The following is a 20,667-nucleotide window of genomic DNA, read 5'->3' on the forward strand; positions in this document are numbered from 1 at the left end:
CAGAATATCAATTACGCATATATCTGATGAAAGGCTTGCTTTATTTCATGTGATAAAGTCCTGAGTTTAATTTACTACTGTGCAATTAGCAGAAAGTAGTAACTGAAGAGAAAAGCGCTAGTGTATTTTTTACAGAATATTCATGTCACTGATGATTCCCATGTGTTTCTCTCCAGCTGGGTCCCTAGACACATAGATAGCCAGAGGTATCTTTACCAGAGGACAAAATTCAGCTCTTGTCATTTTTCTGCCCAGGACTGTCCAGTGACTTCCCTTCTCATGGCTTTAAGTTCTCAGCCTGCTCCTCTCCTTCCTGGCACCCTTCCTTCTTCCTTTGTTGGTTCCACTTGTGGCCTGGGGCAGCTTCTGAGACACACAAAGCATCTATTGACCTGCCCAAGAGGCTGTGGGTCTGTGATGTGCTGGTCTAGGAATGCTCCTCATCCCCATGTTAGAATATCTGCCCATATCTGCAGGCCTGTCTCACCCCATTTCTTCAAGTTTCTGTTCCTTACGGCATCATTACAGGCCACCCTTTCTGACATGGTGTGCCAGTCTCTCAGAAACACCTATGCACCTACACTGGTATATATTTATTTATTTATCTGATACAGTTTGTATTTTCCTTTATTAGTGTACTAGTATATACAGCATGAAGGCAGGAGTTTTAATCTACTCAGTCACTCCCTTTTGCCAGCATCCAGAAGAGTGTTTGTTATCTGATAACTCTCTCTTGACTGGAAGTACAAATGAAACTTCAAATCAAGCGAAAAGCACTTTAAGCTGGGTGCTGGTGGCACACAACATAGAATGCTTACCACACAAGAGGCTGGGATCTAAAGATCCTAATTCAAAGCCAGCCCAGGCAGAAAAGTCTGTGAGACTCTCCTCTCCAATTAACCACCAAAAAAATCCAGAAGTGGCCTGTAAGTCACATGTAAGAATGATAAAAGCAAAATGACAGTGTAAGAACCATAGTTCAAGACTCGATTCTGGCGCACAAAAAGGGAGGAGGCAAGGGAAGGGAAGGAAGAGACCTTTTATATACCTAATGAGTGTTCTAGCTGTGTGTCAGGCATTTCAGCTGAATAAAATCTGTTGAAATTGGGGTTGAGAGTTTGGCCTAGGGATAGAGTGCTTGCCTAGCATGCCTGAAGACTCCGGTTCAATTCCTTGTTACCACCCCAAGTTCCTAAATGCAGAACTGTGATTATTTTTTAATCCCAGTGGGGTTCTGCAGTTCATCTTTGGAGCAACTCTTCATTATGCATACTAGAGAAGGATTCTTCCAGTACCTTCCAGATAATGAGATCATTCCCTGAGCCCCCTCTCCCTGCTTCTTTTTCCTCAAACATTCATTGTCCTTCTTCCTTATTTCTTTCTGGTAGAAGGCCACAGCTCTTCTACAGCCAAGTTTTCTGTAACTGGGACATGTTTCAGCCTTGGCAGGAGAAACAAGTAGGGCATTTGTTGATTGCAGAGAGTTTGTCAATAGCTGGAAGGAGGAGAGCCAGCCCAACAACGCCATGGTAGCTGTGCTCAGCTGTTTTGTACCCTAATATCTTTGAGTGCTGCCCCTCCAACCCTTATAGGAACACAGAAAGGAATTTTGTGCCTTCTTTTTGGGGATCCTCTTTCTTTCCTTCTTCCTTCCCTCCCTCCCTTCCTTCCTTCCTCTTCCTCTTTCTCTTTCCCTTCCTTCCCTCCCTCCCTTGATCCCTCCCCTCCTCTTCTTTATTCTCTTCCTCCCTTTGGTCCATCTCCCTCACCTTCCCTTTCTTCCCTTCCAGTCTCATTATCTCTTCCCATCCCCCTCTATCCCCTCCTCTTTTTTGGTGGGGCTTGAACTCAGGGCCTCAGGTGTTGTCCCTGAGCACTTCAGCTCAAGGCTGCCACCCTACCCTTGATCCAAGCCCCACTTCCCATTTTCCAGAGGTTAATTGGAGATAAGAGTCTCAGGTCCTTTTGTGCCAGGGTGGCTTTGAACATTGATCCTCAGATCTCATCCTCCTCTGTAGCTGGGATTACAGGTGTGAGCTACCCATTCTCTTATCTTCTCCCCTCCTCTCTTTTTTTCCCTCCTCAGGTCTGGTTCTCCCACCTCTTCTTCTCCCCTCCCTTCTCATCCCCTCTTCTTATGTGTGTGGTGCAGTGTTGGGAATCAAACCCAGTCCCATTTAAGCATTCGTTCATTTACCTAATCACTTACTAGGGTTTGAACGCAAGGCCTTGTACTTTTTAAGCTGGTGTACTGCTACTATACTGTGAGTCCAGCCCTGATTTTCACTGATTATTTGTAGGATATGATCTTACTCAGCACCTGGGCCCACGCCTGGAGTTTGATACACTTACCTTAGGCTTCGCTATATCACTGGGGTGACAGATGCTAGCCACCATAGCAAGCTTACATCATATTGTTGAAGTCTCATGGACTTCTCTGTCTAGGCTACCCTAGAACTGCGATCCTTCTTATGTCAGTCTCCAAAATAGATCAGGTTACAGGCACACACTACAGGCTGTGATAAGGGGTGTCAGAACTTTGCCTTGGTGCCATGTAAATGTATATGTTGTACTGCTATCCCATGGGAAGGGATGAAAAGCAGTATGGATATGGTGAGTGGGTTCCAGAAAGTCAAAATAAGATGGAGAGCTTCAGGTGACCACATACCTCTGAGGATCAGCCCTGACCGATATGAGCTTCAGAGGGGATATGACAAGGCTTTTTTTCCTCTGAGCAGTAATCCTGATAGCCCCTTAGAATAGAAGATCAATAATGCCTCTCTAGTGTCAAAACATCTGCCTACACATTGTGAATATCTTAAATTGAAAGGTAGATTGGGGTAGAATTTAATGTGTGGCTATTATTTTGCTTCTATATTAACATCCTGCTTAAGATTTAACCTCTGTGGGAGGTTGTCACTTGTGGGGAGACAACATAAGAATAGGGTGATTGTACATGCAGTATTAGTTTGCTCATATAATTTCTAAGAAATACTTGGAAGATTGTGTGCATATTGATTATGTACTACTTCTTAAGAAATTACCCACGACATGAGTAGGTTAATCTAGCAACTATTTCATTGCTTGCAATGCCATAGGTGAAAAATTGGATGTGGTTATTCAAGCATGCATCTGGTGGCTGGAATGTGGCCCACCAGTCTGAAATGGTCACACCCATGGATGCCAGCTAGGATTGGCTTGTTCTTATGTAGAAAATCTCTTACAGACCCTCCCAGGCTTCTTTACATGATGAATAGCTGTTAAAAAAAACAGCCAGTGAAAGGAGAAAGCTAATGGGCAAGGATTTTTTTCTTTTAAATTTTTTTGATTTAAAGAATTTATTAACATTGATTTTTACATCATATTTCAAATGACGTGTTTAACAAACAAGTATTCAAGAAGGGAATCTCTATGTCTCTATATACAATCACAGGCTCTTAGATTTTAGAACATAATTGAAATTAAGCTGAGAGTTTGTATGTCACGGATATATATTAACTTATGTAATAAAACATTATGTTTATACAGTCATAGATTTTTATGTCTATGTGGTTGTGTTTATATTTCCAATACCATGTCCATAGCATTGGGTACGCAAATATTGAGTCATCGCTCTTGTGCTGTTTGGATCTAATAGCCACGTAGTAAAGACACCTTGAGCCTTTTGTGGGCAAGAATTATTTATGCCTTCACTTTATTACTACTCCATTGGCAACCTCAATAAGTCAGTCCTCATCCTAGTGAGAAGTGGCCACACAGGGTTATGGATACAGGGACTTCTTACCTGTCACAGTGTACCATAGGCAGGTACTTGACCATCAGTTAGTTCAACTGCAGGACACTGGGAGTCTGCAGAGATCTTGGAATTTTGTCATATGGAATGTAAGTCATGTGGTGCTACACAACACCTTAATTCTATAAAGCTGGCTTTCCTCACAAATGCCTATTTAGGAATTTTTTTGGTGGTGTTGATTTTTTTTTTTTTTTTTTGCTTTTTTCCAGACCAGGGCTTGAGCTCAGGCCCTGAGCACTGTCCTTGGACTTTCTCAAGACTAGTGCTCTACCACTTGAGCCACAGCGCACCACTTCCAGCTTTTTCCTATGTATGTGGTACAGAGGAATCGAACCCAGATCTTCATGCATGCTAGGCAAGCACTCTTCCACTAAGCCAAACTCCTGGCCGCTGTTTAGTTTTTTAGTTTGGTGTTTGGGTTTTTTTTTTGATTTTAGAGGTACAAAAAATCAAGGGTAAAATCTTCCCAGTTCTCTTATCTAGGGACACACACACACACACACACACACACACACACACTGCCCAAGTATCTTTTTTGTTATCTCTAAATGAGCACCATGGAGAATCAGTCCTTCCTAAAGGACTACATTGTATAGAGGTTAACCAGGGTAGATATCTATATCCACATTTCATAAAAATAGAGTAGAATTATGCAAGTATGTAGATAAGTTAATCATCTGACCTAATCAGCAATGCAAATTTTTATATTAAAAAAAGTTTTTCTAATTACTTCCTCAGCTTGGCTGAAGGTATGGGTAAAACAAATTTCCCAGCATGGTAGCAGATGTATTTCATAATATTTATTGAAAATATTGGAAAGAAATCCTCAATTATCATGCTCCTAAAATGTACATCAAAAAGATATCTTATTTAACATACTGTATGCCTTCATTTAGCTATAAACATAACATAATTTAGATAATCCTGTAAAACTCTAACACAAGTCATTTGGAACGTTTCATACAGTTAGAATTGAACTTTAGGAGCCATATTGCTTCTTGGTTAGTTGCCTGTATTTTCCTTGAATTGGGTTTCTTGCATTTGCAAGTTCCAGTTGTCTGGGCCAACATTAACCACTAGAAAAGTCTCTTGGAGTATTCACTAATTTGATACCTGCCTAAAGGCATCTTAATAAAGGAAGTTTCAACTTAAATACTACATTGTTGACATTGCAGGCACATGTGGCCACATGATAGATTTGGAAGCCAAGAAAGATAAGTGTATTCTTTTTCTTGGCTGGTTTTGAATAGTTATAAATGGCTGTTAAATCATTTTAGAACAAAATTTCCCAGAATGAAACTTACAAATTCCTGGATAAAATGCCTGTATCTTCCCTAAGTTTTGTCTGATTATTTATTTCCACCTTCCATTCTGGGATTTGCTCAGTATCTGTCTAGTACAATCATGCATTACATTAAGTGTTTCAGTCAGTAACAGGCTGCTCCAGCAATGGTGGTCCCCAGGTTTTGCCATACAGATGGCCCTTGTAGCTATCTTAGTGAAAAAGTACAAAATCATGTAATAACACATTTTGCCAGAATTTATCCATGTTCTTAATTAACAATACAACTGTCAGTTCTTTTTAATGTAAGTTACTGCACCAATTTCTATTGCCTATAAGCAAAACAACTCTTAAGTGATATAATACCTTTGGTGCTATTGACTGGCTGAATGATTCCATTCTGTGTTATATCCATTGGTAGGGGGCTGTTTGCTACTCAGTTTTCCTTAACATCTCTCTTCTGAGGCACGGAGGCATCTTCACTAGAGATAGAAGGGAAAAATCAACCATCATCATGTGGAACCACAAAAATCTACAAAACAAACATTCAGAAGCTTTTATGAAAAGTTACTTCATCATCACTAATATGTGAGGAGATAAACACTATACTTGAGGAAGTTATAAATACAAAATCCACGTGACAGTAACATTCTCACTAGGGAATAAGGTCGTAAAACATGCATGATCCAACATGTCACTGGCTTTCTTGTTAGTGATATTGAAGCTAGGACATATATAATAAGGCATGCTATCTTTATATGTCCAGACTCTTCTATCACTGGGTCCGTTTTCCAACATGGGTACTACTGAAAATTTTTAAATGGTGAATTCTTTGTTATGAGAGACTGACTTGAGTCTTGTGGAATGTCCTTGACTACTCTTCCAGAAGATGTCAGCAGCGTCCATCCTCTGCCAAGTTTTGACAATCAAAAGGTGTCTTCCAGCCAGGTACATGGTAGTGTGTGACTATAATCGTAGCTATTCAGAAGACTGAGATCTGAGGATCACAGTTAGAAGCCAATCTGGGCAGGAAAGTCTGTGAGACTTGTATCTCCAATAAACTACTCAGAAAAAGTTGGAAGTGGTGCTGTGGCTCAGGTGATAGAATGCTAGTCTTTAGCACAAGGAGGTTCAGGGGTTCAGGGATAGCACCCAGGCCCTGAGTTCAATTCCCAGGACTAGCAAAAACCAAACAAAACAAAACACAAAACAGGTGTCTCCACATGCTGCCAGAATCTGGTAGAGAACAAATTTGTCTTTAGTTGAAGATATCTGCTTTTCATTGTTGTAATTAACTCAGCCAACATTTTCTAAGTACTTTAATTGCACAAAATACATTTTTCTAATTTGTAAGTATTTATAGGCAGAATGCGTGCCAAATACACAACTACCACATACTAGCTTTAATAAGTACTATGTCCTGTTAACCAGTTTAATTTAGATATATGTAAAAAGTCTCTAGGTATAGTTTTCCTAGCTCTATGTTAAGTATTAGCTATCCTATAGGAAATTGCCTTTTGGTGGATTTAAAAGAAATTGTTGGAGGCTTTCCATTTGATCCTAGCTAATGTAACAACAACAACAAAATGATTTGACAGAAATATCTCTTTTTCACAAATTAAACCAAATGTCATGATTTTAAATGCATTTGTATCTCAGAGTCATTGTAACCATGTTTCTAACTATATTTTGATTTTCTATGATGAACAGGAATCTGGATTGAATGTGAGTGGGTTGAAGCCATATATTTTAACAATACAGCTGTGTAGCTACTTAGTTCTTTTCATTGAGCAGAAGTGCTTTTGTTGTACCAGCGATGGGGACATGGAAATTCTCCTCAGTGAGTGGTTGCTGAAGCCGTTCATAGAGAAAAGGAGGCACAAAGAAGTGTAATTAGAAGAAACTCTGTGTTCACACAGTCAAAAGTCTCCCTGAAAGGTTATGATGATTCTGGCCCATGAGGCAGGAACACAAAGTTCTTACCTTGGCAACTTCACACATGGAAGAAAATCATATCTGGAAATGCCTTTTTTTGAAAAAAAATGAAATGAGAATGGCAATGAAGAGGCCTTTCTAACATGTATAAACAGAACGTAAAGTACTGTCACCTCTGCTGTTATATGTTCATTCAGGTCTCAATGCCCAGGTGAGAAGCACGAGAGACAGTTCACTGAAGTATGAGAAAAATTCCTAAGCCAGCTCAGCCTTATTCTTTAAAGTCATCATGAGAACATTACACAAATAAACCTCTACTTTGCTATCTCTGTCATCCAGAGATAGTGCTATTTTTCAATGGGGACTCAGCCAGGATCTGTCAATATAAGCCAACAGGCAAAGGCTAGAAGGTAGGATAGTAGGCATCTATGGCTGCATCTTATGGCTGTTAATATTGTAGATTCTGTTCTGAATGATACCAGCAACTCTGGGGAGTGCTCAGTACACAATGTAAATAATGTGCACTAATTCTAGACTAATGACTACAGATAGGCTCAGAAGAGATCATACTCCATGCTGATGTTGGTTCAAGACGAGGTTTACACACTAATTTTAATTCATTATATATGCCTTTTTTTCCCCCAGCACAAATGGAGCCCCGAGGCCTATCTCCCAGACAAAGTAAAAGTGACAGTGACGATGATGACCTGCCAAATGTGACCTTAGATAGTGTTAATGAAACTGGATCTACGGCCCTTTCCATAGCCAGAGCAGTACAAGAGTAAGTATCACATTCTCAGGGTGAAATAAGAATTGCCCAAGTGGTCAGTGGCTAATGGAAACTGCCACAGCGTTGGTTCCCACACCCGTCATTCTAGCTCTTGGCTGGCACACAACCTGGCATTCCACTCAGCCTCTGCTCTTCGGGGAGGTAGATGAGGGTGAAGAATGGGGCATCTTGTGAATTGAAAGTCTGTGTTCTCTTTATATATAAAACCTCTACGCATCTATCTTAAAACCTCTTCATCTTGAATAATTCTGAAAATGAGTTTATTTTTTTGTGTCCTTTACTGGTTATCATTATGATTCATATACAAAGTCAAGGAAAATTGAATCTGGCAAATGTTTTTATCTGGATAGGCAATTACAGAATAGCATGGTGGTGCTTTGACTTTGAAAGATGATGTAATAAAATAAGAATTGTATATATTTTGTGCCAGTGTTGGACTTGGACTTGGGACTAGGACGCTATTTCCTTAGCTTTTTCATACAAGGCTAACATTTTACCTCTTGAGCTACAGCCCCACTTCTGGATTTGGGGTAGTGAGCTGATTTTATCTGTGTAGATATGGGAATGGCTACAATGAAATTAATTAGCACATCCCATCCTCATATAATCACCTTTATTTTTAGAATTGCTAAAACCTACTCAGCAGATATCATGTACACCATACAGTGATATTTACTGCAGTCCTCTTGGTGGGTGGTAGATCTTCAGAGCTTACTTTTGGGGGGAGAGGGGTGACGATCCCAGGGGGCCTTGAACTGAGGAGCTGAGCGCTCTTCCAGAGCTTTTGTCCTCAAGACTAGCACTCTACCACTTGAGCCACAGTTCCATTTCTAGCTTTTTTGCTGGTGAATTGAAAAGCATTCATGGATTTTCCTGCCCTGGCTGGCTTCAAACCATGATCTACAATCAGATCACTAAGATCAGAGATTTGAGCCACCAATGTCTAGATGCAATTACTTTTGTTGTTGGTGGTGGTAGTGGTGGTGGTTGTGGGGCTTGAACTCTGGGCCTGATGCTGTCCCTGAGCTCTTCACTTCAACCTTACCACCCTACCCCTTGAGTCACAGCACCACTTCTGGTTTTCTGGTGGTTAATTGGAGGTAAGAGTCACACAGACTTATGTGCCCGGGCTGGCTTTGAACTGCTATCCTCAGATCTCAGTCCTCTGATAGCTAGGATTACAGGTGTGATTACAGATGTGTCACCAGTGCCTGGCTGCAATTATTACTCTTTTTTACAACTGTACATTTATATCTTTTTAGTGACATTTCACTTATTTTACCCCTTTTCCTCAGCCCCCCTGGAATCTATCATATAAATATAAATAGAAGATAGAGTTTCATTCACATGCAAGTGTAGTTCTATGATTTGTTTTGTATACATATTTTCATGTCACAGTATTTCCTGTGGTACTGTGAAAGTTGTAGGTGTATATTAGAAAATGCCAGATTTATTATTCCTGCCTGTTTTTATTAAAGGATTAGTAAGGAATATACTTCCAAGTTGGAAATTCTAGAAGACCAGGCCTTACCAATAGTTAATAACTCAAGTCTGAAAGTTGATGGTGCATTGTTAAAGCCAGGGGATTTATAGCTGTGTTTCAAAATGTAAAATACTATATGGAAGAAATTTTTTTCTTCCACATAATTTATATTTTAGAAATCTGCCTACCAATTTGCTCAAAGTTAACTTTCAGTGTACACAATTGTGAACTTCTTTCTCTTCTTTTTTTCTCCCTAGTTCTTTGACGCATGTTTTGGTTTCACTAATATCTTCTGTCTCTGCTTGCCTTTGAATCTCCATTTCGTTAATCTGTAAACAAACAAAAAAACACAGAGTCAGGACTTTTGGCCCAATGGTAGAGTGCTTGCCTCGCATGCATGAAGAACCAGGTTTGATTCCTCAGTACCACATACATAGAAAAGCCGGAAGTGGTGCTATGGCTCAAATGGTAGAGTTCTAGCCTTGAGGAAAATCCAAGGACAGGGCTCAGGCTCTCTCCCAAGCCTTCAAGCCCCAGGACTGACCAAAAAAAACACCCCCCCTCCAAAAACAAACCCTCAAACTCTGCAACATATCATCAATAAATTACTCTATTTAAATAAAAAAAGGTAAGACGTAAGCTATGAATATAGTGAGAGAATCTTAAAAGCTACTGTATATCTCTCTGTGTATAGAACTTTCCTGAGAAGGATGTCTTCAGGTAGAAAAACAATTTAAAAATGTCAGTTTTCTGTGCAACAGAGATAAATTTTAAAAACCTTGGTGAATTCATATTTTGTTTAAAGACCAAAGGAGGTATGGTCTAATAATGATTCAAGGGTTTCTCTGCCTCTTCTTCTTTAGGCCACAAGTACTTAGCCAAAGATGAGAGGGGGAAACTAGCTGAAGACTAGGATATTGAGGAAGATTGAGAGCAAAGAGGGTAAATCACCGTGTACTAATGTCTCCGGTTCTCTGACTAGATGTTAAGCCACTGGATCACTATCTCTAGCTCCAGGATTTATTCCCTTCCCACTCAGGTTCAGTCTTACCTTAAGCATAGAAAGTATACATTTTCAGGGTTTAGTTGGTCCCTTATCCTATGGATACAAATATAGAAAACATCGTCCTTCATATGCCTATAATTTCTCCTATCTAGCATTATTCATTTAACACAGTATTTCTTCTTTTAATTTTCTTTGAAGAGCTATACAAATGGCTTTCAGTTCAGCCTATTGATTTTTTTAGTGTAGTGCATCTCGGTCAGTGTTACCTCTTCTATCATTCTTCTCACCCTTCTCTCATGTTGCTGCATTTAGGATGAGGTTTTTTTGAAATCTTGGGTTTGAAAATACTTTCTTTGGTTTGATATGAAGAAATTACTCACCAAAATGTGTTAACATCTGAGATACTCAAATGTGTCTATCTTTAAATATGAAAGAACATTGCTTGTCAGCTAGAGCAGTCGCCTGAGGCCACTTGAGTTTATACACATTCATGTAATGGTGATAGCTGATTAGTTCAGACATTTTCATCAATATATCAGCCCAGTGAGTGACTTCTGATAAGTTGAAAACAATGTCTAAAAGGAAACCCCAAAAAGTTCTGTCCCTATTGTGATTTCAATTTTATAGATACTATCCATGTCAGAAATCATCTCTTTAGTATTTTTTTTTTTTTTTGCCAATCCTGGGCTTGAGCTCAGGGCTTGAGCATAGTCCTTGGACTTTCTCAAGGCTAGCACTCTACCACTTGAGCCTCAGCACCACTTCCGGCTTTTTGCTATGTATGTGGGGTACTGAGGGATCAAACCCGGGTCTTCATGCATGCTAGGCAAGCACTCTACCACTAGGCCAAACTCCCGGCCCCTCTCTTTAGTATTTTTAATAAATCAACTCCCTAAAATTCATTCAACCTCTCTTTGTCTTGGTCTTATTTTTCCTCAATGGTACAATAAGGTCATTACCTATAAGAGTTTGATGAACATAATTAGGAAACAAATGCTTAGAGACAAAGAGGTAAGGGCACATGATTAGAGCAAATTATTATAATTAATTCTAGAGGGAATAATGATGTTTTTAAATAGGTAAGGTTCAGCTCTGATTTCCAGAAACTGTAATTTCTGTATCCTTAGTATTTTTTTAAATTTAATACCAAACATTAATAATACTGCTTTTTGTTTGTTTGTTTTTTATGGTTGTTGTTGTTTTGGTTTTGGTACCAGTACTAGACCTTGAACTCAAGGTCTTGGCATTCTCCCTGCGCTTTTTGATCCAAGGCTAGCAGTTTATCACTTTGTCACAGCTCTACTTCCAGCTTTTTCAGTACTTAATTGGAGATGAGTCTCACAGACTTTGCTGCCTGGGCTGGCTTTGAACCTTGATCCTCAGATCTCAGCCTCCTGAATATCTAGGATTACAGATGTCAATCACTAACCCTTACTTTTTTGTATGTGTATGGGTCATGAGGCTTGAACTCGGCCTGGGCTCTGTCCCTGAGCTCTTCACCTCAAGAACCCCTGAGCCTGGGCATTGTCCCTGAGCTCTTCAGCTCAAGGCTACCATCTTACTCTGCAGCCAAGCCTTACTTCCCATTTTCTAGAAATTAATTGGTGATAAGAGTCTCAGGTCCTTTTGTGCCTGGGCTGGTTTTTAACCTTGATCTTCAGATTTCAGCCTCCTGTGTAGCTAGGATTACAGATGTGAGCCACCATATTCAGCTCAACCCTTACTTTTTAATCCAAGCAGAATAATCAAGTTCCATTAAACTAAAATACAAATGAAAAGTATTTGAAAGAGGAAACCCTCTCCAAAGGGATTTATCTTACCAAGGTCAGTCAGGAAGAATAAGGATTTCAGTGCAATGATTTTATTATGTGATGTGTAGGAAGGCTAAAGATTCATATGGCACTTAAAGAAACTTGAACATGGTGCCCAGTTGTCCAGAATTAATTCTTCCATACATGAATACATGTTCTTCTCCAAATAACTATGTATCTGACTGACCTACCATAACTCTCCCAGGGGAAATAGTGTAATTCTAAGTTAGTAGCATTAGCAGCTTTTGCTTTGGCTGCCATCCATAGTGTCTGCATTCGTTAAAATGACTCTCTTCTTAAATGGCTTATTGACCGTCCCATATAAGCCAGTTAAAACAATTTAGTGTCTTCGTTCTCTCAGTTTTATTATGTGACTGATGTGAAGTTCCTTTCATGATGAAAACCAATTCATGGGTTCCTAGAAATGAATAAACTGAACCTCAGAACAATTTTTTTTCTGGTAAATGCTTTGTGGAAAGACAGGGTGGCCAGTTAAGAGATGTTTTTACTGCTCCAAGACTTCCCATGTAGCTAGTTCAAGCAGATTGATTCTGTACTTGGAACAGTGCATTTAGTGATCTAAGAAAGATGGCTTAGCTGTTGTTGTTGTTTTTTTTTAATCTTCCTTATTCTAAACTTGTTGAATAGTTCTTGCCCCTTGTGCTTTTACTTAATCCTCTCATCATGATTGTGTTGATGTCTTTTAAATTACAGAGGAGAGCTGGTAGAGAGGATGAGGGAAAGGAAACAGCAAACATTACTAAAAGCCTGTTTGGGTCAGATTATATGAAACCCATAGTTTCCATTTAATTTACTTCATGATACAATTTTTATCCTGCAGATAACAAAGCAGAAGATAAGAGTTCTTATAGCAAGTAAATTAAGAGTTCTTATAGTAAGTAAATTAAAGCACTCCTATTCAAATCCAGGTTTGACCTACTGCAAATCTGAACTCTTTCATGAAGGGGTGCCTACACTCCATTTTTACATTATAGCTTTCAAATATTTGTAACCTAACTGTCTTCATTTAGCCTGCTTTTGCGAACTTTGAACCCAATATAATTTAGGTGATATATTTTTACTTTTTAAAATGCTACTTTCTTAAGGCTAATTGGAAAGTATAATTTTGGAAATTTTACAGTATTCAGAAAAAAAAATGTAAGTTCTTCCAAAAGGAGAGTTCTGTCTTCTGTTCTGAAGTAAAATATAGGATATCTAGGTCTTTAATAAATATGTATTACCCATGTTAAAAATAATATTTTCTTTAAACTCTGTTAAGCGTACAGTTTATGTGTTATTTTGTTTACTTTATTATTTTATTTTTCTTTATCTTAAGTAGTTGTATGGGGCGGTAATTCAACAGGGCAATTTATAAATGCATCTTGTGATAAAATTTTAGACTTTCAAATCTTTAAGCTCATTGTTACTCTATGTTTAATTTGGTCAAATACATTCCCAGCAATGCAGACACCTTCTGTAATCACAATGTTATATTTAAGCAACAGGCAGTAAACGTGTAGTATGAGAATACATTTATAAATTAAATTGTTACTATATACAATATTTTTTAAAAAACTATTGCTGAGGGGAAAAGTGTGATTTCAGATATCCCTAAGCTTCAAAAATGAATCTCTTTCTACCTAGCTTTTAAAGGAACAGTTTTGTGAGGGTGTCGAGACTATTTTCATCTTACTTCTTCTTTTGATTGAAAGATTTTTATCATGTTTAGGTTCTGTCTCTTCTCTGCTGACTATACTAAGTTGATTATACTCTAAAAATAAAGAGCTCATGGATCCTCTCTCTAATTTCTAAGCATTAGATTATTTCAGATTCTCTTTTTAGAAGTTTCCCAGACTTTTGGCACACTCTTAAGAAGCCAAAGTTTTATTTGCTAAGGCTAATGGATTTGGGATACTTGCAAATACTTACTTCAAGTCCTACTAAGAAATATCTTGACTGAGATCTTTAGAGCCAAGGCTAGCTCATTGCTAGTGACTAAATGTCTTGGCTGGTGTGGCCCTGCTGACAGGTAAATCAGCAAAGCTGTCACTCTTGTGAAGCAAGATAAGTGCTAGGAGATTGTTCTTTCTTTGAAGGAAGGCTGAGAAAAGCTCTAATTTACTGTGAATGATTTTTGATACAATCTAAAGTATATGTTTAACCATCAACAACCCAACTTTCTCCCAGGACCAGTAAAACTGAATATCCATAGTCCTTAAGAGCAAATGAAAAGTCTCTGCCCATACTTGGTCACTTGCATCCAATTTGGTGAGATGACAGCCGTCTCTCTGTTGAGTAGAGAAGGTATAATGAAGTCTGTGTACTTGAACTCATTCAGAAAATCCTGTTTTAGGTCATACATTCATCTAGCAACTCTTTCATTCCTTCATTTTAACCATGGGTCAGGTGCTAGAGACACAGTGAATGACTCAATTCCTCACCACATGGAACTCACTTATATACATGTTGTAAGTCGAAATCCAGGGGGCGCAAAAGCATAAGGAGTAGTTACAAAAGAATGGAGGAAGTACCCATGCATCACATTGGAACAGATACAACCATTGATTGGGATAAGGGTATTGGACTTTTGTAGTGATTGTTACAGAAGTGAGTGAGGAAGAACAGAAGGTGGAGCTGCCAGGATAGGAATGGTAGTTATCGATTTTAATCAGGATGAATTGATTCAGTAGACAATGGGGAGCCAAGAATGCCTTTGAAAAGCAGTAATATGATCCACTTTTACATTTACCGAGATCAGTCTCAAGAAATCTAGGTGTGATTTGCAAAGGGTGCTATGTGGATATGATCTGAGTAGCCCAGGTATATATAACCTCTACATTTGGACACAGGACCTTTTAACATTATGTATATATGACATATATGGATTTTGGATGTGTTGAGCTACTAGGCCCAGGAGTATGTCATGCAATCTTTGGTTATATTGTTCAATTTTTTGATATGTAGTTGAATTTCATTAGCAAGTATTTTTATTGAGAATTGTTACATATACTTTCATCAGAGATCGTTTTTTATTTCTCTTTTTTGTGTGTTGCTCTCTACATTCCTGTCTGGTTTCTTGATAGATTGTGATCTTGGCTTTGTAGAATTCAGTAGTAGCCCTTCCCTTTTTATTTTAGGGAAAAATTTGAGGAGCATTAATCTTCCTTTAAGGTCTTGTAGAATTCAGCAGTGAATCTGGGTCCCAGATCCTAAACTTTCCTTAGTTGAGAGATTTTTTTACTGCTTCAGTAACATTGCTTAGTAACGATCTATTTAAGTGGTTTCTGTCTTCTTTGTTCAATTTAGTAGCTCAAGTACATGTAGAAATGCCTCTGTTTCTTCTAGATTTCATACTGTATTTGAATATAGGTTTTCAAGTATTTTCAAATGATCTTCGGAAGTTGATGCATTTATATTGTTTATATTATAGCCCTCCCTGTTTTTGTCTCTGTTTTATTTATTTGGGTCACTCCTCTCTTTTTAGTCAGATTGGCTAAGGAGTTTTTCATTGATATTTGTTTTTATTTTCTAGTTCTTTATTTCAATACTTTCTTCCCTAATCATTATTACTTCTTTTTTGCCTGCTAGTTTGAGGTTTGCCCATTTCAGGAGAGTAAAGTATATCAATAAGCAATTTATTTTTGATTTCTGGTTTTGGGTTTTTTTTGTTGTTGTTGTTGTTTGTTTGTTCGTCTTTCTCCTTCAGTAGTTGAGTGTGAACTAAGGGCCTGGGCACTCTTTTGCTCCAGTTTAGTACTCAACCACTTTGAACCACAGCTTGCCTTCTAGTTTTCCAATGGTTAATTAGAAATAAGAGTCTCATGGATACATGTGAAAGGGTATCAATGTATGTGAATTAACGCACCTTCTATCTGGCAAATATCATGTAACCCTTTTACTAATTACAATAAAAAATTAAAAAAAAAAATTAAAAAAAAAAAAAGAGTCTCATGGATTTTCCTGCCCAGATGGCTTTGAATTTCTCAGATCTCAGCCTCCTAATACACAGGATTACAGGTGTGAACCACCAGATCCCAGCCTCTTTGCAATTTCTGTAGTACTCACATCACTAAACTCTACTTTTAAAAATGCCTTTGCTGTGTCCTGTTGGTGTGATAAATTGTATTCTCATTTTCATTAGAATTTTTAGGATATGCTAAGATCTGTTTATGTTCTAGAAAGTCCCATGGGGTACTAAGAAGAATGTGTATTATACAACTGCTGAATGACATACTTGAAGATGGTTTCAAAAGTGTGAAGAATACATTTCCGTTTGGTCTTTGATGTCATTTACTTTTGAGTTTGTTTGATCTGATGGCTTATCTATTGGTGAGAACCTTCAACTATTATTGGGTTGGTATCTTCATATGATTTTTTTAAGTCTAGCAAAGTTAAATGTTTTAGCGATTGGTACACAAATGTTAAGAATCATTACGTCCTCTTGTTGAATTGTTCCTTTTATTAACCTGAAATGGCCTTCCTTGTCTTTTCTGACTAATTTTCTTTTGAGATCTACTTTATCATAAATAACTATTCCTGCCTGCTTTTAGGGGTCTATTTGCTTAAAAAAATCTCTTTCCATTTGTTCTTCCCTTTCTTGTAGACAACATGGTCAGGTCTTGTCTTTTAATCCAGTTTTACACTTTGTCTTCTGACTGGGCAAACGGGATTATTGCCAGTAAGTACTGTATGTAGTAAATCCTTCATTGTATGTAATAAATCCTTCCATTTTAATTTTAGTGTTAGATTCTTTCACCTCCTTTACTTATGTACTCTTCTGGTGGGGTTTGTTTTCTCTGATATTTTCATGTTTCTTTTGAACTTGATGTGTTGATATTCCGTGAAAAGTTTGTATAGATTTGTGAATAACATTTTTATACCCTATACATAATAGTAAATAATGGGTTTGACATGCCTTCCCTCACAAATTACTTCTTAGCTTACTTACACTTTTGGAAATTATTAAGTTAAACTGATGATTTAGTTTTTTGCCTCCCCCCCTCCTTTGGTTTGTTTCTGTTTTTTTGTGCCAGTCCCAGGGCTTGGACTGAGAGACTGACTGAGCACTGTCCCTGAGATTTTTTTACTCAATACTAATGCTCTGCTACTCAGCCCCAGCTCTACTTCTGGCTTTTTTGGATGCTTCTTGGAGATAAAAATCCTAAGACTTTCCCGCCCCGGCAGGTTTTAAACTGTGATGCTCAGAATGCAGGCTAATGAGCAGCAAGGACTGCAGGTGTGAGTTACCAGTTCCTAGTGACAGGTTTTTCTTGAATGTTATGCCTCATTGTAATATGAATTCACTACTTTTTTTGGGGGGGGGATTTAGGGTTTCTTGATAATCAGTTTAAAAGGTGGAATCAAACTTCTTACAAAGGCTTTGCTTTCACTTTATAGTTTTTAAAATGTGTGTGTGTGTCTGCTGGTCCACTAGTTCCCAACTTTGTCAACTTTTTAAAAATTTATCTTTAAGTAGTTGTACAAAGGGATTTGATTTAACATGTCAGTTAATGAGTACAGTGCATCCTATCACTGTATATCATGTTTTGAGTTCCAGTCCAACAGGAGTAGAATTGATAGGCCTCTTCTACTTGATAATGGCTGTTTGTTTCTGCTATTTAAAAATTATGTACATAATTTATTGGTAGTAATCTCTAAGAGTTCATAATTCAAAGTATAATTGGTATTTCATGTGGTTATACAGTATTCTACAGAGTGGCTCTGAATATTAATTTCTTATCATTTATTTCACTACTCCATATGCAAGCTTCATGTAGCTTTATTCTTGCCACGTGATTTACTCATAATCACATTGCAAATATATTTACACTTTATGTATATATGTGTATATATTTGCTTGTGTGCATTTATTTTTAATCTGCAGCTTGAGTGTAGGTAGTCATTTCTCATACATTTTTAATGTGTGTTGATATACTCAGTGACAATGTTGAAATATTAATAAGTTTCATTATTGGTTCCCAGAGCCCTTCATCATTATTTCATTTATTGCTATAATGAGTGAAAGTATACATGATGAAATCTAAACAATAATGTATCTGGAATTGATACCATTCACTGGATGTAGTCTCTTCTGTTTCTAGTCCAATGGTCTTCTTACTGCCTGCTCTTTATGAGTTATAATCATTGTATGATAATTTTTTCCTTACTTTATACTTCTTTCTCATCTTCTTGAATACATTTTCTTGGACAGCTTTCTGCTCTGAAAAAATCTGATATAGATAGGAAAAAGTAACTTGGAAAAGAGTGACTCTTATTAGGTTGGCATTCTACTTGATCATCCTAAGATTATTTCTCTAATTTTCACAATTACATAGCCATGTGTTGTCATACAGTTGAAGTCAAATACATCATGACTTACCCTAAACATTAAATCCCAGTCTAGATTCAGTGAGTATTTTCTATTTTTATATTCCTTACTAGTTTTATTTTGTTTTTATTTACAGAAAAACAAATCTAATATATAAAGCTTAATATTCTGATGTTTTAACATTATTTTAAATGTAATTTAAATGTAATTTTAAATGTAATTGTTAGGTAAGAAGATCATATTGTACTCTTGTTTACATTATTAGACTCAGCCAAATATTTCTATATATTATTCTATTGATAGTCTCAAAACTTTCTAGATGTGCTAGGCACTGGTGGCTCATTCCTATAATCCTATCTGATGAGGAGGCTGAGAGCTACGGATTGTGATTCAAAGCCAGCCTGGGCACAAAAGTCCATGAGACTCTTATCTTCAATTAACTACCAGAAAGCCAGAAGTGGTACTGTGGCTCAAGTGGTAGAGTGCTAGCATTGAGTTGAAAAGCTCAGGGACAGAGTTTGGTCAGTTGCTCACAACTGAGAAAAAAAAAAGTTTCTAGGTGTTATAGTAGTTATAATAAATTTATATCTCTAAACTCATTTAATAAACTTAAAAATTATTAATAAAGGGGCTAGGAGTTTGGCCTAGTGGTAGAGTGTTTGCCTAGTATGCACAAAGACCCCGATGCGGTTCCTCAGTACCACATACATAGAAAAAGCCAGAAGTGACACTGTGGCTCAAGTGGTAGAGCTTTAGCCTTGAAAAAAAGCTCAAGGACAGTGCGCAGGCCCTGAGTTCAAGCCCCAGGACTGGCAAAAAAAATACAAATAAAAGTATATATTGGGTTTTTATTTTATAATATAAATCAGGTTTTTTCAGGATTTAGACTCAAATGTTTTGTTGAGCCAAGTATAGTAAAGTGGCATTAGCACAGTGTTCAAGAAACTTATTCAAGTGATATAAGCAAATTTGTTAGATATAGTTACATTCCTCTGTAAATTCAAATTAGCATTGATTAACCTTTCCTAGTATATAAAATAACAACAACAATAGATCAGCTACTATGTGCCTTTTCCCTCGAATTCTGGAATTACATTGCTATGGGCTATAATGGTGACACAGCACAAATAAAATACAAAATGAAACTATTATCCAGATAATTGAAAACAAAATCTTTGAGCTAGAATTTCATGACCTTTTAGCACAACAGCGTTTGCCTTTCCATTTTTCTTGCATTCTCCATTTTGCCTGGTGTCTAAGCATTCTTAAATTGCTTAGACATAAAATTGACTTTTGAAGTTGAAGTGTCCATTATCTATTGCAAATATAAAACTCATTTGAAATTTTACATGTGGAGAAATTTTGTAATAAATAATCTGAAAGTACAAATAAGGAAATTGATTAGGTCTAGGAGTCAGTGGCTCACAACTATAATCCAAGGTTCTTGTGATACAATATTGAGAGGATCATAGTTCCAGACTTTCCTAGGCTAAAGAGTTGGAGAGACTCTTCATCAAAGTGGTCTGGACATGATGGCACATAGCTGTTCTTCTTGTTACGTCAGGAAGCTTAACATACTTGTGTAGCATTTAGACCTGCACCTAGGGGTAGAAATGAGAACTTATCTTAAAAATAGCCTGCAAAATTGTATAGGAGTTATGACTAATCATTAAGATTGCCTACCTACCAAAAGTGAGGCCAACCCCCCCAAATAAAAAATCCTTCAGTAGGTCCAAAAAATAATAATAAAATTCAGTAGAGAAAACAAATGAAGAAATTAAATTAGCTTCATGTTATCTTTTATTGGATAGATCTCATTATGGGGTGAAAATGTTATAGTTTTATGAGCATATTATCCAAGTAGTTAAGAAAGCACTAAACATCTACTGTGGATATCTAGCAAAATTAGAAGTCTTTCAATTGTAATTAATTATATGTGGATACTGGAGGTTCAAACATATAATCCTAGCTACTTAAGAGGCTGAGATCTGAGGATCATGGTTCAAAGTCTGCTTGATCAGCAAAGTCCCTGTCATTCTTACCTCCAATTAACCTACCAAAAAGCTGAAAATGGAGCTGTGGCTCAAGTGACAGAGCAATAACTTTGAGCAAAACTGATAAGGTACAGTATGTAGAACCTGAGTTCAAGCCCTAGTTTTAACAATAATAGAAAAGAAAAGAAAATTGACAGTTGTACATAATTTAAAGAATATATTCCCTCTACTTATGAATACAAGTC

General features: G+C 37.4%; 1 protein-coding gene across 5 annotated transcripts in view; it reads left to right on the forward strand.

Moving 5' to 3' along the window:
- The window catches only part of Klf12 (KLF transcription factor 12), a 355,357-nt gene that overhangs the window by 252,011 nt on the left and 82,679 nt on the right, over positions 1–20,667 (forward strand). For all 5 annotated transcript variants that reach the window (XM_090342036.1, XM_090342038.1, XM_090342035.1 and 2 more), the window contains one exon: positions 7,656–7,791. In XM_090342036.1, the coding sequence (XP_090198162.1) occupies positions 7,656–7,791 (136 nt within the window). The remainder of the gene's footprint in view (positions 1–7,655; positions 7,792–20,667) is intronic.

The sequence above is a fragment of the Megascapheus bottae genome, chromosome 11 (assembly GCF_031878675.1).
Source record: "Megascapheus bottae isolate mThoBot1 chromosome 11, mThoBot2.hap1, whole genome shotgun sequence".
NCBI classification, from domain to species: domain Eukaryota; kingdom Metazoa; phylum Chordata; class Mammalia; order Rodentia; family Geomyidae; genus Megascapheus; species Megascapheus bottae.